Raw genomic sequence first — 22734 nt, forward strand, 5'->3', positions numbered from 1 at the left:
ACAAGCCTTTGGTGGTGATCAGCCATGTGAAACCAGCAGAGTCTGCTTTTAGCTACAGGAAGAAATCAGGATTAAGAAGTCAAAATTAGTCTTCTGAACTAAAAGCTGTAAAGTGATCCCGACGGCTGCCAGGGTGTTGATTCCTTAAGAGAAGGAAAGGGGTGGTCAGGAGCAGAGCGGGAGCCTGCCAGCCCACAGCAGGGTTTTTCTCAAAACCACACCACTGACCTTACCTGTTGTGTCCTGCACCAGCACGTTTTCATTTGCAAAGACTAAATCCTGCTTGCCATATATAAACACACCAAGTAGATTCAGGATGACAGCTGAGATTTCTTCAGGATACAGTGAGAGAACCTCGGGATTTAAGGAATTTCTGTAGTAACAAGGTGTGTGCTAATCTTGTTCATTTGCTTTGGTTTTTGACAGGGGAGCTGGAATGTGCTGGTATTTCTGTGGCACAAGTAGGAAACACTTCCAAGAATTACAGTGTAAAAGAGTCCTGTCCAACTGATACAGTTCCTATTAGAGCAACACAAACCCTTTCCAGGCTAATGGTGTGGTCTAAATGAAGTATATCAGTTCTCATTTTTATTATCACAGGGATGCAAAAACTAATTAAAGATGAGAGCAACAGAAATACACATCAGCTCTGTAAATACTATGCTCAAAAGTTTTAACTAACAGCTTTGATTTAGAGACAGCCTCACAGATGTGACTGATTGCATTTACAGTATGGTTATGCAGTTACAAAGGGAAAGTTTACAAAGCTTATTTAAAAAAATAATCAAATATTCATGACCAGAGTTAGCTGAAGAAACGTTGTTGTACTTGTCCTTCCACTTTGTCCTCTTCTTTGCATTCGTATTTATGCTTTCAGAATTTGGCAGGAAGTTTCATCTTCTTTTCAGTCCATCTAAAATAACAGCATTGTTTAGATGTCAGACTTCACATTCTAAAAACCGAATTGGCTTCGCTTCTGATACCACATATGTCATCAATACAAACAATCAAAATCACCCTTTGAAATACATTTTGCTAAAGAGCATCTAATAGATTTCAAGTGTTTATGTCCATGTAATACACTGCAAGTATGCCTGAAAGAGTGCACAGACAAAAGCTGCTTAAGGGGAAAAAAAATTTAGAATTTCCTTAAAAACTGCAGTATGTGATTTGTTCCTTCATATCCTAGCTTCTCAAGGTGATAGTATATATTCTAAGGAGAACTCAAATGGTTTAATTACACTTAAATACCAGCCATTTAAGATCTTAAGAATACGTGATGCCATTAAGAAAATGGATATGGTTTTTCCCTCACAGTGTTTTAACTTATGTTCTTGCCAATTTAGTTAACAGTTTTGTAGGTCTCCAAATGCAACTGTGTAAAACATTGTTTCACACCAATTTGTTTTCCATTAAGAGATTTTACAAGTCTAGTTACGGGTAAAATGTATCCTATGAAAGGAAGCAGAAGCTTCTAGCTCAAGTAATATGCGCATTCTCCTGCCTCTTGTGAGCAAGTTGGATGGTATTTTGTACTTTGAATTTTGATTGAACACCTCTATAAAGCACTTTTTATTCTTCATCTATGAATAGGGAAACTATGAAAATGTCCATAATGTCATATGGCAAGATTAATGCAAGCTGAACCTGCCTGCTAACAAGGAGTTTATCAATCACCATGTTTCTTAATATTTCTGCACTTGGCTATCTCCATCTACAAGGCAGAGCTCATACTGTTTTTCTTGCCACATGAAAACAAATGCAAAATATTAACAGCAGCATTTATATAGCTGATTTAGGAGGAATGTTAATGTAAAAGGACATGGTAAAACCATACAGTTTGAGTATTTCCACGACATAACACTGAAGTTTTTAAAGATAATTTTGTTGTTGAGGAAGGGGGGTTTATGATTTATGGCAACATTTCTGTCTAAATCTGATTTAGATAATTTGAAGATAAAACATCTAATATGTGTTTTCTTACCTTGGGGAGTCAATTCCACTGTCTCCTGTAATGCTGTGGTTTTCTGTCCCTTCTGAGCGTTTCTGTTCTGATACCACAGTACATGCATTCTTAAAAACCAGATCTTCTTGTCCCAGAGGGTTTCTGGTTTCTTTGGTCTGGGAGCCCAAAGCACAGCATGCCACTACTTCACCCACCTCATAGGTGAAGTTCTGCAAAGTGTCAGCATCTGAGTCGGCCTCATTAGCGTGGCAGAAATCTGCTACAGCTGAAGCCTTTGCACATTCAGCAAGGCCAATTTCTTCTTCCTTTCTGTGACTTGTTGGAAGAACCTGACTGCACAAACAACCTTCTTCTGTGAAATCTGGTTTTGGCTGCTCTTTTGAGCCATCTATTGATTCTGCAAAACTAGCACTTGCCTTATATGCATGCTCTCCAGAGTCATGTTTATTTACAGTTGTGTTGTACTGGGCGGGATAAGTAATAACTTTACACTTTTTTAGGGACATAGTTGTCCCCAGCTTTTGCACAGCTTTGTTCCAGTCTCTTGTATCTGAAAAAGCACAGCCAGGAGGCAGGTGACACGGTTCATGGCCTTCAAAATTGTCGTCCAGATGTAATGAGTTACAGGTGTCACCATCATGTGCTTTTTGGTACAGAAAATGGTAGTTATCAGTAAATCCTTCACTTTGCAGCTTCACTGATCTGGGATGGCTGGCACAGTCATATTTAAGTTCACTCTTTTTATCAGCCTTTTGCCTGTATTTCTCACCAACTTTTTTCACAAGGTTAACATTAGCTGTATAATTTGAAAGACAGACATTTTGAAATTCATTTGCTGTTTGATCTAATAACTCACATACTGTGTCAGCTTTGCACCTGCAATACTCAGTTTTCAGATGTAATGAAAATTTTGCATCTTCTTTGCACACACCATTATCTTCAATGTAGGAGTGAGGGGATTTTTTAATATCCCCAGGATTATTTTTGACTGTTCTTCTGCTGTAGATGTTTTCTTCAGAAGTATTACTTTCCAGAAAATATTTACTTTTATTATCTATTTGTGAAGTACTGCCTTGCAGATAACTGAAGTTTTCACTTAAACTGTCTTTCTTTAGTTGGAGGGAAGACCTGTTAGCGTGGAGTAGTTTGTTTTGCTTTGCTTTGTCAGCCTGTGTTTCACTAGCCAGCTGCTCAGTTTCACAGGCAAAGGGTTTTGAGGAGTCCAAGGACTGTGGCCTTTGCAAAGCTCTTTCTTGCTTTCGAGTCCTGGACTTCAGCTGACTGTTAATTGTACCTTTGTATCCTTTTGCATAAAAGTTGCGTCTCCATGACAGACCCTGAAAAGGGTTCTTAATTTGTTTTTTATATATGACGTGGGATTCCATTGCTGCATCAGATGGCTGTTGGATTCTGATAGGCAGTGAAACGTTCTCTTCCAGTTTCTCGTTTTGGGATGTTAGATCATGTATGTGAGATTTTCTGTTGTTTCTGCTAATCTGCTTCTCTTTCTTTGATTTGGTTTTCCTGGTGTGTTTTCCTGTTTTACTTTGTGGCTTTTGAATACAATCCTTTGAAAGACGGTTTTGTCTGACTATGGACATTTCAGCTGAGGTACCCTTGCTGACGTATTTTTTCTGCTCCTCAAACTTCTGCATTAATATTGTGTGTTTAATCAAATTATCAACTGTAAGAGTAGGGTTAATACGCTTGATGATCTCATGTTCAATATCACGTGGAATATTATCTAAGTCATCTTCATCCCTGACTGGCCACTCCCTGGGAGGAAACTGGGCTGAAAATGTGGAGTACTCCTTCTTATGTTTTTCTTTTTTAGAACCACTTCTCCAGAAAAGGCCAAAGCCAAACCTTTTGCTTTTCAGTTTCTCTTTCACAGATGTCAGGGATTTGATGGTGTCCCAGGAATGGTTTGCAGCTGATGTGGAGATCCCTTGGGTTTGAATTGAAGGCTTCCATTCACTGCAGCCTTTCTTACTTCCTCCACTAGGTTCGTGGTTCATCAGCTGCCAATGACCTCGTTCACAGACCATGTTCTGGTCAGGGAAACAATGGCAGGGTCTGTAATGGGATATTGTAGGAATGTTTTTTTTCATTGGGTCTGCACAGCGCTCAATGTTTACCAGGTAAGTGATGGAAGGTGATGAACAGCAACAACTGTTCTCCAATGGGACCATTTTATTGTCTTCTGTGGCATCATTTGTGATAAAGTATGTGTTGGGAGTCACAATGAAGTATCCTTCTCCCGTATGATAGATTCTCCTTTTTTTAATTAGAGTTCCAAGGATATTATATAAGATACTGTGGGAGGGAACGGCAATGCCTACAACAAAGGTACAGATATTTCAAATCAGAAATAAGTTTTCAAAGAAAATGGGAGCTGGCCAAAAAAATAACTAACTTACAACAGATCTGGAAGCTGAACTGAACATGAAATACCCAATGTATTTAGTTCACAGGATTCCAAAAGAAGTTTGAAACTGACCTGGCAACTAAAGTTTGAGTAGGGCATATGCAATTTCAACATGAAAGTGTCCGGTATCACCAGACAAAAGGCAGGAATTTTTTTTAATACATCACCACTCTGCTGAGCTTCCAGAGCCAGCAATTGTTGTTGCACCCAGCTGTCCCCACCCACAGCCCTGGGCTCCCTGCAGAACAGGGACAGCCCCACTCTGCAGCAGTGTCCACGCGTGGAGGATAGCGAGGGCTGCCCCAAATCTCGGGGACAGCACAGGCGGCAGCCCTGAGGCAGGGAGAGCCCTTCTGGGCCGGCCAGAGGAGGGCAGCACAGAAACATCATCCAGCCGAGGGCTCTGGTAGGTGCAATCCTGCCGGTGTCTTACAGATCAGTAGAACTCTCTCTAACTCTGCCACGGCCATTCCTCACTGATGAGGCAAGATCACCCCTGAGGAAGAAGATAAAGGCCAGCTGCGTTTCTGGTTGTCACTGCAGCACTGCTGTGATGGAGCTTAAGATGTTCTCCTTCAAATAAGCAAGGATGTTCTCTTCGAGTCTGTCAGGATATGATATTCATGAGAGAGAACTTCTGCCAGGTACAGACCAAAGAGTGTGTTTTTCAAAGTATTTCCCTCTTGGCAGATTATTTAACAGTGGCTTTTAACACTCTCTCTGAAGCTTCTGGTATAATTTTGTCAGAAGACAACTGCTACCTAAGCTGAGACTGGTCTCAGCTACTGGTTTTCCCTCAGATGTCACAGTCCCAGAGTCATTAGTCTAGTGTCATCTGATCTACTACTACCCTAGGCTTCAGTTGATCTCCTGTCCACAGGAATGAAAACTTCCAGCAAGGTGAAAACATAGCAAGAAATACGCTCTCTCCCTACAAACTTTGAGAGTACTACTTCTAGCTGACATAAAAATGCTACCTCGTGGTTGTCTCTGCACATATGGACTACATCATGTTCCTGGCAGAGTTCTGGGCCAGTTTATGGGGTTGCATTAACATTCTTCCCACTAGTGAAAATGCCTCCCAGACCAACCTGTAGCATTTGCAGGGCTGTAAGATTAAGAAGACTCAAAAGAGGAAGTTCAGTATCAAAGCAACCTCCTGCAGAGGGCCATAATGAGCCTTTACCGTCTCACACGCACACACACACACTTCAGTATTGCAGATCTAAGGGAAACTGAGCATTTTTCAGACTGAAAAGAAAACCCAGCATTTAAGGGAAGTGGCTGCTACCCCATCAGAAGAGAAGGATTAAAGCTCATTGGTGTGAATAATTTGCTTTCAGGAAGGAAGGGGCTGGAATGTGACCAACAAACCTGAATTGGAGGCTGGTTGTGTTTTTTGATAGCAAACACCAGATATAGATTCCTACCCAGTCCCTTTACTGTCAAAGTCAGCTATGTTCCCATCTCTTAAAGGAGGACTCAAAGTCTTTGTGATCTGACACACAGTCTATTTTATGCTGTTCCATATTTGGCACCTAAATACTTCATCTATGCCTTCCCACCCTCTAGAAAGGGCATACTCTCAACATGCTACTGCACTCAGTTCTCTTGTATTCTCAAAGAAGACTTATTAAAATCTGTAAAAAGGATTACATTCAAGACAATGTTAGTGACGCTCACAGATTGAGAAGGAGTGTGCACATTTATGTACGTTAAGAGTTGCCTGTTAATTTGTATTCACATTGCCAGCTTTGCTTGTAAACATTCAGTGGTCACTGGCCCAATATCAGAAACTCGGGCTTTATGGTACAGTTGCTTTTAAAATGAGGGAGAAACTAACACATTACCTGGATAATTTTTGACTAACTCCTCCGTTAAAGTTTCCTGCGTGACCATCACATGATCTGCATTCATGTCTGATATAGTACGGCATATTCCTTCTGCCAGAGGAATGGAGTCTGGCTGCGAGAGAGGATTCATGAGAACAGGGGTCACATCACCTGAAGTCCACAAGGAGGAAAAAAATAAAAGATCATTTGAATGGAATAGTGTTTCATATTTTCTATTAGCTGTGACAGATTTTCACTGAAAATTTCTTGTGTTGCCTCAGAACAAGCAACTTATCCTCAGCTAATTTTCTTTGGCAAATTACTCAGAAATATTTCTCAGAAAAGGGACTTTTCAAGTGCCTTTGTAAGGAAGGAAACAGAAGGTTACCTTAAGCATGTTTGTTAGTTATTAAATTCCAGCTTAAACCATCATTTAGTTTAATAAACAGGGAGCCGAGAGAGAATTATGTCTGATGACTGCTGACTTTTTAGATGACTGTTTACATATGAAACCATGCAGGACCTGTTTTTCTCTAAGTAGCTAATGAAAAAGGTCAACATCCAATAATCTTAAGTACAAAATCTTTTCACTGAGTCAGAATGCAGGGGAAAAAAGACCAGCAACAGACTTTGTCCCTTGTCTAGCACATACATTTTAATAGAAGTGTTAAAAATTCCATTTTTAGACTGGGCTCTAGAACTAGAGATTATCTACTAGACTTGGCAGGGGGCGTAAACTCATTACAACTGCGTGCATTTTTTAGACTACATCACCATCTCTCCCGGTGAGAGACAATAACATTGTCCCTGTTCTGCACGACGAAAGCAGAAGCTCAGAGGGGTTGCAAGCGTGGCCCAGCTTCCCCAGTAACTCTGTAGCCCCAGCCCAGGGTCTTAGCGCTTCGCCTCAACTCCCCTATCCATAAAACACAAAGATAAACACTGCCCTCTCCCCTCTGCAAGATGGCAAGGCCAGTAAGAGTGAGCCCAGCCAGTACTTCTGACAGGGTACCCCCGAATGATGTAGGAAAACCTGAAATAAGTATTTTCCCTGAAAGCTGATGACAAAGCACAAAGCAGGGACTCACCTGAGGTCTGTGCATACAGTAAAACAATGACCGCATACACCTTCTCAGACAAATAAAAAAGCTTTCTTCTTTTTTTTTTTTTTTTTTTTTTTTTTGATTAGACCAGTTGTCTGTTCCCACTCCCTGGTGGTGTCCTGTGCTTCCCTGTTCTGTGTTGCACAGAAAGTCCCTGGGTATCCTCAGCTGCCAGAGCCGGCAGAAGGCAGCAGGGACTCCTGGTTACTTCACAAGACAAAAACTAGTGTTAAATGCTAACAGTAACTTTCCCACAAGTAAGAAGTGACATTTTAAATTAAGTGATATTCGCGTTTAACTGAACTGCAATTGGATAGGCTGTTGGATGACTCTGTAACCCGATATTTGTCCTTCAGGCAGAGAACTACAACACAAACGTTTTTCTGAGTAAATGAATTAAGCGACAGCACTTTGAAGAGCTTAAATTGCTCTTGACCTTTGTTTTACAACTGCTGCTACGTTCAACAAAAAGCACTCAGAAAAAAGTCCTGGCATAGAGTTTCCTCAGTGATGTTGCTAGGATACTCCTCGCAGGTGCAGAAACCATTGCAAGCTTTCTTTTTGTGTGGGAAAAGGCCATCAGCATTCACTAATAACTCTTGTGAAGACTTTGCTGTCTAAAGTCTCTGCTGTAGGCACACCATACTGCTGCCAGGTTTACCATTTGTTCCTGCAGAGCACCAGACTGCTAAGGAGTAAAACACCAAAATGTATTCATTATGTTTATTATTATTATCCTGCTATTGTCTGCATCTGTCTCACAGCCTCAAATCCCATGTCTCCATTCAGAGGAGGCCCTTTCAGAATAATATTTAAAACAAAGATTAAGCAAAAGCCAGCTTGATGCTGAAGGAAAAAAAAAAAAAACACTAAAATTGTGTTCAAATGCAAAATGATTGTTGCAGATCAATAGTGCCAGAGTACACACATGGTAACAACACAAATAGTAGATATCATTTCCTCATGACTTTTTGAAATAAAATCTGATATAGTGAAAGCAAGAGTTAGATCATTGGCAACATTGATAAGCAGTATGGGAAAAGGCCCAGGCAGCACCCTACAAGTGTCTATCAATTTCTTATTAAAAACTTTATTGATTTACTTCCACAGTTAAATAACTGTTGCAGTTGCGATTCAGATGTTCTCCCAAATTTGATGGAAATACCTAAAAGCTGCATCCCTTAGATTTGCACAGGGAGAAGCCTTAACAATTTGTTCAAGCTATGTCTCATAGGCCTGATGAAAAATCACCAAAATGCCATCCTTGTTAAAGCTCTTCAGTATCTGTCCCTTTACAGCTCAAAAAAGACTGCAGAATCCCCTGCTCCCTTCCCTACTCTACATAAATCATCTGATGAGAATCATCTTCCTGGTTTCTTCATAGCTTTTATGAAGGACTTGTGTATGCCTATGTGCAAGGTACCTGTCAGCAGTCAAGGAACTCAGGCTAATCCTCTTGACCGTTTAAATACAGCTCGGCCATTTCCCACTCCACAGCTTTTCCAGAATCATGTCTACCAATGCCAATCTAGGCAGCTTGCCAGTACTCATGTATTATTATCCTTCAGTTTGGTTTACCTGTCTATTCAAACTCTGCCCATTACCTGGACACCTGAAACCCAAGAATACCCTTTTGTAGCACATATCGGTCACAATGTGGGGAAGTCATCTGTAATATGAGCATCGGGTAACAAAACTCAGTGTGCAGGAAAGCCTCTGGGTATTCTTGACTAGCACAAAGTGATTTTTTGTTCTGTCTCTGTAATGTGAGCTTTACCATCTTTCACTGAGTTGTTTAACAGAATTTTTGCATCTTCTCGCTCTAAGAAAAATTACATAAAAGAGAACTTTTATCTGGGTAAAAAACAGGCTAGTTCTGGGGAAGTGAACAGAGAGGCATTTTATTACAAGAGCACTCAATTTACTTCTTAAAAGTTCGGGTAAATTATTTATATAACAATAAAGGCTTAACAGTAAATTCATTCCAGGAAAAAAAACAACCAAACAAATGCAAATCAAGAATAAACTCCCTTATGTGATTCCACTTGCATCTGTTGAGACAGAGAAGACACAGCACACGGAAATAAAAGATTGACTTTTCAGTTTTGTAGCTGGAAAGATCTATCTTGGAATTGCTTTGTATGCTCTATTAAGTTGAACATACAGAAGATCCCACAGATCTGGTGCCTCTTTGTGTGGGTGCCCTGGTATGTTTGATGTACTTCACTTTTTGCATAAATGCACCAGGAAAGCCATAAGCAAGTACAGCTCTTTTAGAACTGCCAGGCTTCTGCTTTTCTATAGCCTAGAGCACATCATGGTCACATTTTGTAGCAAAAATTACATTTTATAATTAAAGATGAAAAATTTTAAGGAACAAAAAGTTAGTAAGAATATCATAGAAAGTTGGGAACTGTAGCAAAACACTTTTTGAACATTAATGAAGATTTTACAAGATGTGTTCATATTAAAGAATAAAAATTCTATGTGGATTATAAAGACAGAGTTAAGATCATTAAAACATTTTCAATTTTAAGTATATAGCAGGGAAACTATTTTGGCACAAATATTGTGTACTAGATCCTCTTTCCAGAATCATCCTTTTACTGAAGCAAAGAGTAAATAGTTCAAGTACATTAAAATTGTCAAATATTGTAACATGTTTGATCTGTTACTGAAACAAAGAAAAGCTTTTGGGAACAGCAGACAATATCTTTCTGTTTGATTATTTTGTACAACTCTCAAAAAGAGAAACAAAACAATTAATGTCAGTTAAGGTCACTGACATTTCTTCAGTTTATATTAAAGAAGCTACAAACATCAAAATGTCAGAATTCTATACCTACTGATTCCTGCAAGAACAGACACTCCCAAATCAGGACAATTAGGCAAGCAATGTCCTCCATTTAGACTCAATTGCTGGTTTTTTTTGTTTGGTTCGTTGGTTGGTTTTTTATTGTTATTATTTTTATTTATTTTTTACACACAGTGGGTGATGCCATGGACTTGTAAAACAAACAAACAAACACCAACCACTTTTTCTGCCTTTCCCACAACACACGAAAGTCTAGTCCCAACTGCAAGTGTTACGAACTTTTAAAACAATGACCAATAAATGCTTTCTGAGGTTCCTAGCCAAGAGCCATTAAATCCTTCCTCTAATCTTAGGGCTAATAGCAACCCAAAGCCATCTTCTCTTTCATCAGCAATAAAAAATAAACCACAGGCAGGTATAGTGAAAACAAAGCAGGATTCAAGAAGAAAGGCAAGAGCTCTCTCCTGCAATCTCAGTTCAAGCCCCCAATAGGAACAAGTTATACAGCAGACACCAACATGTTTGGTGTGGTACGGTTTTCCTTAAGCCAAGCACTGTGGGAAAGTTTTTCCCATTGAAACTTGTATCTCTGATCTTCAGAGAGATCAACCTCTTCAACACATACCGAGGCCACTGACATGTCCACTGAAATGCTCCAAGAACAGTTTGGGAGCAGCTTTCCAGCTCCAAAGGTGCTGACTGAACACATGAGCAAGCATGCAGCTTCAAATTGACTATTGAAAAGAAAACAGCACCTCTGCTTCCTTGAAGACTAGCAGGCAAGCTGTCCAGCAGAGATCTGTGTTTCACCTGGAACAGCTGGCAAGACAGCCAACAAGCAAAACCATACAAACACATCTGCCTTTGGGCCATTCCTGCTGGCCACTGTGCAACTGGCAGAGAAGTTGAACTATGAGCAACAGCACTCAAAATAATTACTTTTCATATACTTTAGCATGCTGATAGCTTTTAAGTCAATTCGCATATGGCACTGAACATAGCCAGCACAGCTGATAGCAAGGAAGATCATCTTTAACCATTTCAGCATTCAGCATCAGGCTTGATTGTAAAACAGATTGATTCAAAAGCTTCATTGCAGGGAGGTAAAAATAACACAGATTGAAGCAGTCCCGAGCAAGCTGCAAAATCGTCAATGACTAACTCATGAGCCAAACAGCAGAACACGAATAAACAAGTCACTAACAACATCTTTGGCTCCTTTAACTGTCTGCAGGTGGTGCCATCCACTGCTACAGGAATTTGACATAAACACATCTTTTCCACTTGGCCTGGTCTAAAAAAACCCCTGAAAGCCCTTTGCAACCCTGGAGTTTCTCCTCTAAAACAGCTCTGTCTTTTCCTTGCTCCCAGCCCTGTCCGCTCTTCTGAAATAAATCTCAGACCATCCAAATAGCTCTTTATTGTCAAAAGCTTTGTTCTAAGTGTTACTGGGTGGTGGTTAGGTACTTACCTATACAGTGAAAGACTTACTAGAAAAACATCATCATGCAGTTGTGCATTCCTGTCTCTGTTTAGCTAAAGGTCAACTCCAACTGTTGCAGTATTCCCAGAGCTGACTCCTTTGCCTGGAAATGTGCTGTCAAACAAAAGGCAGTCACAAAAAGTATACAATATAAAGCTACAGTCATGGAAGTAAGATATACCCACGGTCATGTCTCCCCTCTCCAGAGTGGACCAAAATTCATTTCTTCACACACCCGTGGCTTCAGCTTACATTTACCCCAGCCAAAGAAAGTCACACACTAATCCTTCAGAGAAACAGCACCCACAGAGCTATTCAAAAGAGAACATAGCCCCCTGCAGAGGCTTTCCAGCAAACCATGAATCAGGGGACACGTGACAACTATTATGTCCAACTCACTCCCAGGCAACACTTGGCCAAATCCCACCCACCGTAGGAGAAACTGTCAGAGAGCTTGGTGCAGTTGTAACTTCCCTCAGACCCAGGCCCCTGGCCTGCAGTGAGGACAGAAGCCACTGTCACACACCGAGGTGGAAACAATCCTCAGATCTTGTTTCAGGGCATATCCCAGTGCAGGGAGTTTTTTTCATTCAGCTGAGAACAAAGCTTTGATGGTATATGGGCAACTTCACACCTGCCTGAGCAGCTCCTGATGTTGATGGATGTGCACAGCCACTTTTCCTTCCACTCCCTCCAAATGGATATCCAACTTTAAAGGTGTTCCCTATGCTGGAAAATAAGTTTCTGTATCCATTCTTTGGGCTGGAATTTATGGCCCAAAGGAGGGGGAAAAAAAAAAAACAACCACCAAAATAAAAAAACCCCACCCAAAAAACAACAAAAGAACCCACAGAAAAAAAAAAAAAAAAAAAAAACAGTTTAGAAATTAAAAGCAGCATCTTTACTACCACAGGAAGTCTCAGAGAAGTTGTTTGGACACTGCAGATTAAACAGCACTAGTTTGAGCTTGAGGACCTTAGCCCACAGTTCCCAGGTGCTGAAAATGTAGAACAATTCCAGGGGAAAAAGTAAATGATGCAGTCCATGAAGTACCTAAACAAGTCATCTGAATGACAGGCTAGCTTTGCTGCAGTATTTTCTTGGGAACAAGGAAAATATTTCATAATTTTAATGGAGTTTTCAACCTTGGAAACTCAGCATATAGCTGGCCATAGTCGACAAAAGAGCAATCCCATATCCAGAAAAAAAAAAAAAAAAAAGCTACAAGACAAAAAATAAAGCTCACTCTTTATTTTTTTCTTCTTTTTTAGAAACCAGAATAAAGTTCACAGAGGTTCTGTTTTATTTCAGTTTTTCAAATAAGCAGTGTTTCAGCTTTCAAAACAGACTGAGTTTGCTAAACAAACAGCAGTTGCAGTTTCAGTTGTTTCATTGCCCAGAAATCTTTCTGATTCAGTACAAATCAGGCTGCTTAGGGAGAAGCTGTGCACTGCCAGTGAGTGGAACACGAATTGCTGCTGATTCATCAATAGAAGATAAATATACTAGGAAAAAAATTTGTTTCAAATGATATATATTAATTATTCCCAAGGGCTTCACTGTATTTTCACCAGTGAGGGCGGTTTGGTGGGTTTTGCATATTGAGCTTTCTGTTTGTTAGCAGTGTGGCAGCACTGTGTGTCACAGTAATGATATGCACTACTAACATCTCTTTACTTCAGTTCTCCCAGGAGTGTTTTTATAAAGCATAGTAAAGAATTGGCAGAGTGGCTCTGGATGTATGTTGTTTTAGAAATGCAGGTACCTACATTTCTCTAAACTGGTGTTTAAAAAAGCCCCAAACAGATAGCAAGAAAAATGTCATGCAAGTATCACAGCAATTTTATCAACTTAAAGAAAGCCATGCTGCCATCAGCCTCAGCTTCTCTGTGCATGTCATACTTCATTATGCAAATTTTTAGCTCATGGACTGTATAATCAAAAGATCACTAAAGCTCTCTAAGTATGAGACAAGAAGCAAGGTTGTCTGAATAAAGCCACTCACCTCTTTCTGCTGATACATCTAATCAATTTTTATCTGGTATTGAATGAAAGCAAGCCTTTTAACAAGAGTCCTCAGTATTGAGGAGGCACATGTTACTCACACAACAACAAAGGCCAAGAGCATCCTGGGCTGTATTAACAGGAACAGAACCAGTAGATCAAAAAATTATTATCTTCCTCTACTTGGTGCTTATTAAACCACATCTGGCATACTAAGTCTAGTTTTGGGCCCCCCAATACAGAAAAGACATCTATAAATGGGGGTAAATTCACCAAGATGGTCAGGGCTGGAAAATTTGCCCTGTGAGCCAAGGCTGAGGGAATGGGTCTTGTTGAACCTGGAGAAGAAATAGTTTTGGGGGGACCTGACAGCAGCCCCTGGAGAAGATGGAGCCAGGCTCTGCATAGCAGTGCGTGGTGGGAGGATGAAAGACAACAGGCATCAGCTGGAACAGGAGAGGGTCAGCCTGGCTATAAGGAATACCTTTTTGCCTTTAAGGACAGTGCAGCAGTGGAGCAGGTTGCCCAGAGAGGTTATGCAGTCTCCGGTCCTGGGGAGTTTCCATGATGTGACTGGATAAAGCCCTGAGGAACCTGGTCTGACCCCATTGCTGACCCTGCTTTGAGTAGGAAGTAGGATAGACTCCCAGGACTAAAATAGTAGTCCAGTCATCTGGTTTAGTTGGATGCCAGTACCTGTGCCTCCCACAGCCACTCTCACCCCCCACTTTGACCACCCTGCTTTCCGTAACCCAATGCAATGGCACTTTTGACCTCCACTAGCTCTGAAGTTTTCTTGGGTTACACCAAGTTAAAGAAAAAAGTTACACTTATATCATGCTGTTAATGAAGCCATGCAAAACAGCATCATATGGTAAAACTATTGGTTTTCTCTTCTACCTTCAAACAAATAGCTACTGTTTTCGTAATATTTTTTCCATAACTGAACTCCATCTGTGCAGTCTTGTTGTTAGAGCTGGTGCTGTCCTCAGTGATGGAGTGGACATGTCCTAAAGCAAGATGGCCATATAGAAAAGCTAAAACTAGCCTTGAAAACTAGCCTTGATTTTGAAACCCTACCAATGACCATAGCAGAGGCACTACTAATTAATGCAATTGATTTCATTAATTACATGTTATTAACACAAACCGTTGTCTTTTCTGACTGAGACAGAGAAAACATTAACACTGTTCAAATTACCCCCGTCCTAAAAGAGCATTATGGCAGTTAAGATCTGCCATTCAGGATTCAAGTTGCAAGAAATTCAAAAGACTGAGATGGCACAGCTCAGCCTGTTTTCTTGAGTTTTGTTTTCTCACTCAAAAGACAGAAGCAAGAGCTTCTTCTGCTGAAAATCTTTAGCACTGAGAAATATACAACACAAAGTTCTTCACAACTAATCTTGGAGTTTATTTTTAGAGAAATTCAGAGTAAATTAAACTGAATGGAGCTTATTATAAAAAAATTGTACACTCCCGGTACTTGTTAAACAGTGTGACTAGAGACTACTTGCTGAGACAGTGAAAAAATTTGCACACATAAACGCTTTTGCAGATTACACCTTTCAGGTAATTCAATCTGAGCAGATCTGGTAAATGCATCAGAATTTTGGAGAACTTTACAGAACCTTGCACCCTGCACCTTACTGCTCTGGGTTCAATCAGTAGTTTGAATATAACATTTGGGTTTAGTGCAATACGTATTCAACTGAGAGAAGGCTTTTATAATACAGGATTAATACCTTAGTAAGAATTTGATATGGAAATGCATGAAACATGCAGGGGTATCATCTCATCTGAAATCAGTGGTAAGGGCTAAATGCCAGCTAAAATTAGGTGCTAAATGTTATGAAATAATGTAAGGTTTACATAGCCATTATGTGGAGAGCATTAAACTAGTAAGCAAATAACAACAAGGTAGATAAAATGTTGTCCTCAAGGACTACAAATGTTTTCTTCCTTTTTTCCTCCTGAAAATATATCGACAGGGTCACCACTGGAACAACTGTGATAACCAGGAAACTGCAGTTACAACTGAATATGCAATTTAGTAAATTCTAAATCCGATACCTTACTGAAAATAACTTTAAAAGTAATGTTTGAGAATAAACCAGTTAAAACTCAGTTAAACTATTCTTCATGGTCTGGCGGGCTATACACAGCAGTGCAAAATAAAGCACCATTTTAGGTCATCCACTCTTTTGAAGCCTGAAGAAAATAAAAAGGAACAGAACTCTAAGTAATCCTAAAAAGTCAAATACGAAGTATGACCCCATACTGTGAGTTACACTTCACAGAAGCCAGCACCATTGAAGTACAAAATTCTTCTCCTTTGACTTGCAAACCTACATCCCTGTTTGTGAGACAGGATGAAAGACACTGGAAGAAAGGAACTCCAAAAGAAAGGAATGCCGTGAAGCACATCCCCAGCCTCTTGCTGAGTCGCCATCCTCGTTAAGATTGTGTGTCCCTGTGCCTAACTACAGAGGGCCCGAAAAACAACATCCACTCCAGAGTCATGACCTTTTGTAGGCAAAACAGGAATCAGCTACTCCCAAGGCCATAATTTCATCTATAGCTTCGTTAGTCATGCAGCAGAACGATGCTGATACTGACATTAATTGCTGTGAACAAATTTAAATTACTCAAATGAAAATAAGCCTGTCCTAAAAGCTTGTCAGGTCCATTTTGAAAAAGACTTTGCTCTCATTTTAAGCAAGGTTGAGAATTGCTAAGTAGAGAATACTCATGTATGCAGTTATAGATGGACTCCAGGTGTACCAGTTCCACAGGTGGCACTTCAAAACTGTTCCTGAAAGCTGGCACAAACATGCAGAGAAGCTCAGCATGTGAGGACCTCCACAGCGAGATGACCAGTGCCTGTGGAACCACATGTCAGCACTGCAGAGGTCACTAAATAAGTTACACCTGCGAGTCACCACACAGGAACAAATATAGTTCCCCAAAACTGCCCCCTGCCCCCCCTTTGGAAGGTAATTACAGCCTATAAATACAATGGAAGTTTGACTCCGTACTCCTCAAGCTGTTGCTGAACCTTCTGTGGGAGATTCAATTCCACCCCTCTCCTATCACAGGGATTCTGTCTGAATATCAAACTAGCATTAAGCTCCCCAGAATCAAGGAGCTTCAGAGACCATCTCTGCCCATTTTTTAGCTCCTTTTCTGAGTGCTTCTCTTCTCTCTAAGTTCTGGGAGAGACTCACACAAGGTAAAGAGAAGTGAGGAGCTAGACCTACCAGATGACTCCACCAAATGCACAGAGAAGAACACTAAACAATTCCTTGTCTGATCTCATCCCAGTTCAGACAATACCTCCAGCAAAACCAGATAAAACTTAACACTTTACAGAGAAGTGTGCTGTCCTTTCCATGTCACTCTTCAATAAATTATTTCCCAAGTGAGATAAATTTGCAGCCTGCAGTAGGGACCTAAAGGCTCAGCAGAAGCCAGCAAGCAGACCTCTCTCATTAAGAGAAGTGATCAACACATTACATGAACACAGAAAAGTCACAGCCTGCATGCCAATCCCAGCCTCAGCCTATCTGGAAAGTGCAGGCCTTTCTTAGCTTTCCTTGTGAATAATTTGTAGCCCTGCAACAGAGGTGCTGAACCGGCAGCAAATTCAGCCTCTAAAGGCTAAGTAAAAATGTTTCAATTTTCTGTTGTTCACTTCTACCCGATAGGAACCACAAAAACGGAATCAGGCCGTTCAGGCACGTGAAAGATGCTGCTGTCAAGAGAGAAGGCGGGCTGGGATGTCAGAAACGAACTGGCTATGACCAAGGACAACAAGCAAGCAGCTACTGAGATGCATTCTCCTGGACTATCGCCCCAGTTTCTCTCTTCAAAGGCTCCTGAGGTCAGTGCCCTCAAATTGAGTATTTCCAATTGTATTTAATCTCAGTGGAGAGTCCCCTACTCCTCTCCCAGCACCTGCCCTGCATGCATTCCCCGTGGCTCTACAGGAAAGGCGGGAGGGAGCAGTTTGCCCTTCGTTTGGTGAACAATTGACTGAACAACTCAGCTAAGCACAGGAGATGGTCTGATAGAGAGAGATGTTAGCATTTTGACAGAGACTGCTCAGCTGAAGATCAAGAGGAAAAGTTTTTTTGAACTAGTCACTGCTTCACCCTCTGAGGGAGATTTTAATTGCAGTGATTTTCCCTCCTTCTTCTCCTCCATGCCCCAAGGAGGAGACTATAACAGCTCCTACCAGTCCTGGGAGTACCATGCAAACCAGAGCTGGAATCCCCGTCAGAAGGGAAGAGAAAGACATTTTGGATTTTACCTGGGAAAAAATACAGCAGGACAGTTTCTGATTCTTTATAAGCTTTTGGGACTGGATTTTCCCTTTATTTGATTAATCTTCTGGTGGCTGACATCAGTCAAGGTGTAATCTATTCCATAAAGTCTGGATGTCCAACTCCCCAGTATGTTTCTCTAGAACAAACCTCATTGGAACTGCTGGCATAAAGAGTAACACAAAGATCTGTGTGACCACAGTGTCTTCTGAAGATGAGCAATACCCAAAAAAGCTCCTTGAGATACAGCAGTGAGGAGGACTTCTGAGTGCCAAGGGCTTTAAAATCAGTGTGCAACAGGAACTGGAGTATGGCAAGATAGTATAGTAGTATAATTCTTCACTGAAATGTGACTTGGCAAAATTAGTGCTGCTCTGCTGCATGCCCATTGCTTCTCACTTACTGTCCAGCAAACAAGTGGTTGTGAATTAAAAAGGAAAAAATTCCAGATGGTTAGCTGATTTTTCTCACGAGTCTGAAAACTCAGTCTTGACACTTTTCATGTACCATGGCCAAGGATAAAGATACTGCGGGCCAGGTGATTCCCATCACTGACACTGGTGCCCCAGATATCTGTGAAGATTCACCAAACACTGCTAGAGTTTGCAGACACTGCTATGGCTATGTGCTGCAGGAAATGTTTCCTAGGAACCACTTAGGACACTGCTTGGTTCCCAACATCCCAGCATTTAGTCAAGAAGCATGAGAAACCCAAGTGGCTTTAATTCCATGTTACTGCAAACAATAACATGACAACAGATAGATGAAAAAAAAAAACAACAACAGTCAAATCTCTCTCTGTGTAAAACAAAGACAGCAAATGTGATACCAATAGCTTCATTTTAAAATATTGTCAATTTCTTTAAAATACAAAACCAAAGAAACCTTTGCCCCTTGCATTTTAGTTGTCTAACTTGTCACTTGCTTTTCTAGAGCAAAATACATATAAGGAATGGGATAAGAGTCTTCCAGAGCAGAAAATGGTCATTATGATGACTGATGGAAGAGAAGGCACAGAATACATCAATTTTAACCAGAAAACTACCTAAATAAAGACACTCAAATTGCAAATTTGTTTCAGCTAAACTTCCAGAAATGGAAGTAAACCCATGAAAATGTCACTTCAACATCAATTGTCTAAAAAGGTGAAATTCACAAAGAGAAGCTTCTTCAAAGGCATTTGATTAAAGAAACTGTGCGAGAAGTCTAACTTGTTAGAAACCCCTTTGGGTGTTACTGCAGCAAGAAAGAAGATGATAGAGGAAATTATCTAATTCATTCACCAAAGTCATTTACATTTGGATTCAACCAGCCATGCTATGCATCAGAAAAGAGGTTACAGGGAAGCAAGAAGGTAAAAAACAAAGGAGTCAAGGACTTTCTAAATCATCCCCAGGAGAGGGCAAGTAACAGCAATACTCACCAGTGGTATAAAACTTAACTGTAGTAAAAGAGAACCATTCCCAACATACCTAGAGGTATTACTGGTTTTTAGAGGGACACCGGTAAATTCTTTATAACATCTCACTTGGATTAACAAATAACTATTTGATTAAGAGGTCAGCAGGCTACTTGTGATCAGGGAAGATGAACTCACTACCAGAGTTTAGTAAAGTTACCACAGTGCCTGAGAAATAAGACTGTATAAAGAGATTAATTTTCTAGTCAGAAAATAGAGCTGCTACGGGGAGTGGCTATGCTCTACAATTGTTGTGAAAAAAGAGTAAATACCAGGAAAAAAAAAAAAATCTTATGTGATTTAAGCTAAAGCCAGTGTTAAGAGAAGCATAAAGATGTTGAGCTGGCCAAGGACAACACAGACTAGACATCAGAAATCTTCATGTTAAAAATTTTGAAGCAGAACATTAAGAATTCCTCAAGTCTTCCAAAAGTTGACAGATTTCTTGCTTCAGGAAAGAATTCAAAACTGTACTTTTACTCAAAGAACTGCTAGTTAGCTTCAACAAAAAGCTTTTGTGATTTTTTTTATTATCTAATTAATTATTATTATTTGTGATATTATTATTATTATTACCTTCCTGAGGTAAAACATACGTCTGACTTAAAATATAATTCATCCCTGGACAGAGAGGATTACAGAGCTACACTCAGGGAAAAATAACAATAAACCTCTCAAATAATGACAACTATGAAAATCGCTACTAACCTTTGGAAATCCAACTGAAAAGGGATTTGTTTGCACTTCACCAAGTGCCTATAGCTACTACGGGGTTTAACAGCTGTACATCTTCACTTCAGCATTTTCTATTTGGTCTTTGTCAGCAGCTTTCCTGGTTTGGTTGCTGATGCTTCAGACCCTTTAGTTTTGGGAAAGTTAAAGCACGAGTGGACTACACTGCTCACTTACCTGCGTTATGCTTGGTAATTAGAACTTGGTATCTCTTATAATCACCTTCCACAGAGAGCAATCCTAATTAACCATGTCAAAACCACACAGAAAATTGCAAGAACTACAGAAGTGCCACAGTGTTGTCTCCTCCTACTAAAGGTCGCTCAGAAAAGAGCAGCCTTCCAGGATGCTCTGCAAGACAAACCAACACAAGCCCCACAGGACCAGGGTAAAACAGACCCAAGGATTAATGACTCCAGCATACCAAAGTCTGCCCCCACTCCAGTAATTACAAACAGTAAAGGGATTTACTGACTAAAACCAACACACCTCAAGTGCAAACTGAAGAGCTGCGAGGCAGCAGTCAATACCAGGAGCAGGAATGTACTCTCCTCTGCTTGGGAACCACAGTTACCATGCTGGCTGGTATATTCTGCAGCCACTAACAGTTCAGAGGACTTTTCGTGGCAGCCTTGCATTAAAAGCACTTGATAATCCAGCAGCTGCACTTTTATGTATAGACTAAGTCCTTGTTTGCAGCCTGGCCTTGTTAGACTGCAGAGGTCACTAGCACAATTAATTGAATATAAACTAATTGCAGATAGCAGACAGAAATGATGGCTAAATACCAACCAGTACGATCTAGTTAAAAATACTCAAAAAATTTCCCTCGAGGTTGTTTTGTCATTGTTGTTACTACAGCCAGATCTGATAGCATGTTCTCTGTGTAATCCATGAAAGGTAATAAATTCAACTTAAATCACGGCAGGAATCGAGACAGTGCTGCAATATGTCATCTTCTGCAAAATTCTCATATTCTAAATTTTTAATGTGAATAATCACATATTTAAGGCAGCAACCTGAATGTGTCTGAGCCTGACTTCTTAGATCTTCCATCAATTTCACTTTTATGCATTTTTAGAAAAGATTTAACAGATTATTTTGTAGGTTGTTTATTTGTTTGTTGTTTTTTTGGTCAGCATTTCCAGAGGAACTAAGACTGAAAGCAGCTGCTGACTTCAGAGCATCATGTCTGCATTAGGTAGCAAAGTGCCTTCCCTCCCGGGCAGCCATCACCCCACCCACGGTGCTGTGTGCCCTCCACTTTTACCTTCTCCAGTAGCAGCACATTCTGTAGCATTTTCCCAGAGAAATCTTTTTGCTGAGACAATCCATAACATCCAGCCCCAGCATTTTTTTTAACTCATCATCTGTCTAGAACTATTCATGATGAATGAAACTAATTCAGTCTTCCACTGGTTCTGAATGCACCTTCCGGTTCATTACAGTATCGGTCTCTGGACACATTATATCCAGTCTCCTCCTCCAGGAAACAGTATTACCCACAACAAAACACTGAAACCAACCAGCACACCTGCTTCCTATCACATTTATCCTAGATACTGAGTGCCCCTGCCTACATTGCAATGACTCACTGGGTCACCACTGACTTGACTTAAGACTCCCAGCAGCTGAAACCCAGTTTGTCCCAGTGTCCCCACCGACGGGGAGGCTGTGCCCCTGGAGAATGCCGTGGTGGCGATGCTCTGCTTGCTCCCTGCTTTTCCACCAGCCCGACTGCAGGATTTTTGCCTGCCAGGATTTACTGCCAGAGGCAGAAGTTACCTGCTGAGAGAGTGGTTGGGTACTTCCAGCTGATAAAGCCTCTGATGGCAGTGCAGGCTACCCTCCTTGAATCAACCAGCAGCTCTGCAAAACGGAGAGGATCTCACCATCGGGATCACACAGGCAGGCAGTGAAGCAGATAAGAAATAGTCAGGATGAAAGCAAATACAGTGGCACTGGAGGAGTCCAGCACTGGCTATGTGTTGCTGCCGCTGTGCTCAGCCTTGCCCCAGCTCTCCCCTAGCGTCCCTGCTGCTCCAGGACGGGGCACTCTCCCTCCACAAAGTCCCACTCTGGGCTGGAGGAACCTGCCTCTATTTTGCACTAAAATTTCACAGAGACCAAAGACTTCCTCCCCACCCCGGTGTTTTCCTCCCCCAGCTCAGGGCTCTTGCCCTGTCTCAGATTACCCTTTCGTGAAGTGAGGCCCTGGCAGAGCAGACAGGGAGGCACCGGGGCAAAGGCGCAGAGGCCAGGCTTTGGCACTGCTCCGCGCCGTTTTTACGTGTTACTTCTGCAGCTCCTTCCTATTCTGCAAAGCTACAGAGTGCATCTTCTCATTTACTGTGGAAAATCCATGACAGACAAGCAGTGCCGGCTTCGGAACCCAGTGCTCACAGAGTGATTTTGTGTCCAGTTCAGTGTGTTCTTTAGGAAATTTGCATAGGTTCTTAAATTGCAGGTTGCATTTGAATAATCTTATTTTCAAACTGTCTTCATTGAAAAAAAAACACCTAGAGTGGATTTTCCTTTTCTTTAAACTTTAAGTATGAAGTAGATACCAGAAAGAATTCACTGCTCAGAA

The 22734-nt window shown here is 40.9% G+C and overlaps 1 protein-coding gene across 2 annotated transcripts; it reads right to left on the reverse strand.

The window, feature by feature from the left end:
- Positions 1–555: 555 nt before the first annotated feature.
- On the reverse strand, positions 556–21570 carry STOX1 (storkhead box 1). Of its 2 annotated transcripts, none has more exons than XM_074830005.1 (4): positions 21415–21570; positions 6245–6397; positions 1985–4304; positions 556–913 (listed from the first exon to the last, which is right to left on the reverse strand). In XM_074830005.1, exons 1-4 carry the CDS (start codon positions 21482–21484, stop codon positions 874–876), a joined length of 2583 nt encoding a protein of 860 aa, XP_074686106.1. In that variant the 5' UTR covers positions 21485–21570; the 3' UTR covers positions 556–873. The 2 variants fall into 2 exon arrangements, with proteins under 2 accessions (XP_074686106.1, XP_074686107.1); XM_074830006.1 differs by lacking the exon at positions 21415–21570 and adding an exon at positions 7315–7549.
- Positions 21571–22734: the final 1164 nt, after the last annotated feature.

This window comes from Strix aluco, chromosome 7 (assembly GCF_031877795.1).
Source record: "Strix aluco isolate bStrAlu1 chromosome 7, bStrAlu1.hap1, whole genome shotgun sequence".
Classification (NCBI taxonomy): Eukaryota; Metazoa; Chordata; class Aves; order Strigiformes; family Strigidae; genus Strix; species Strix aluco.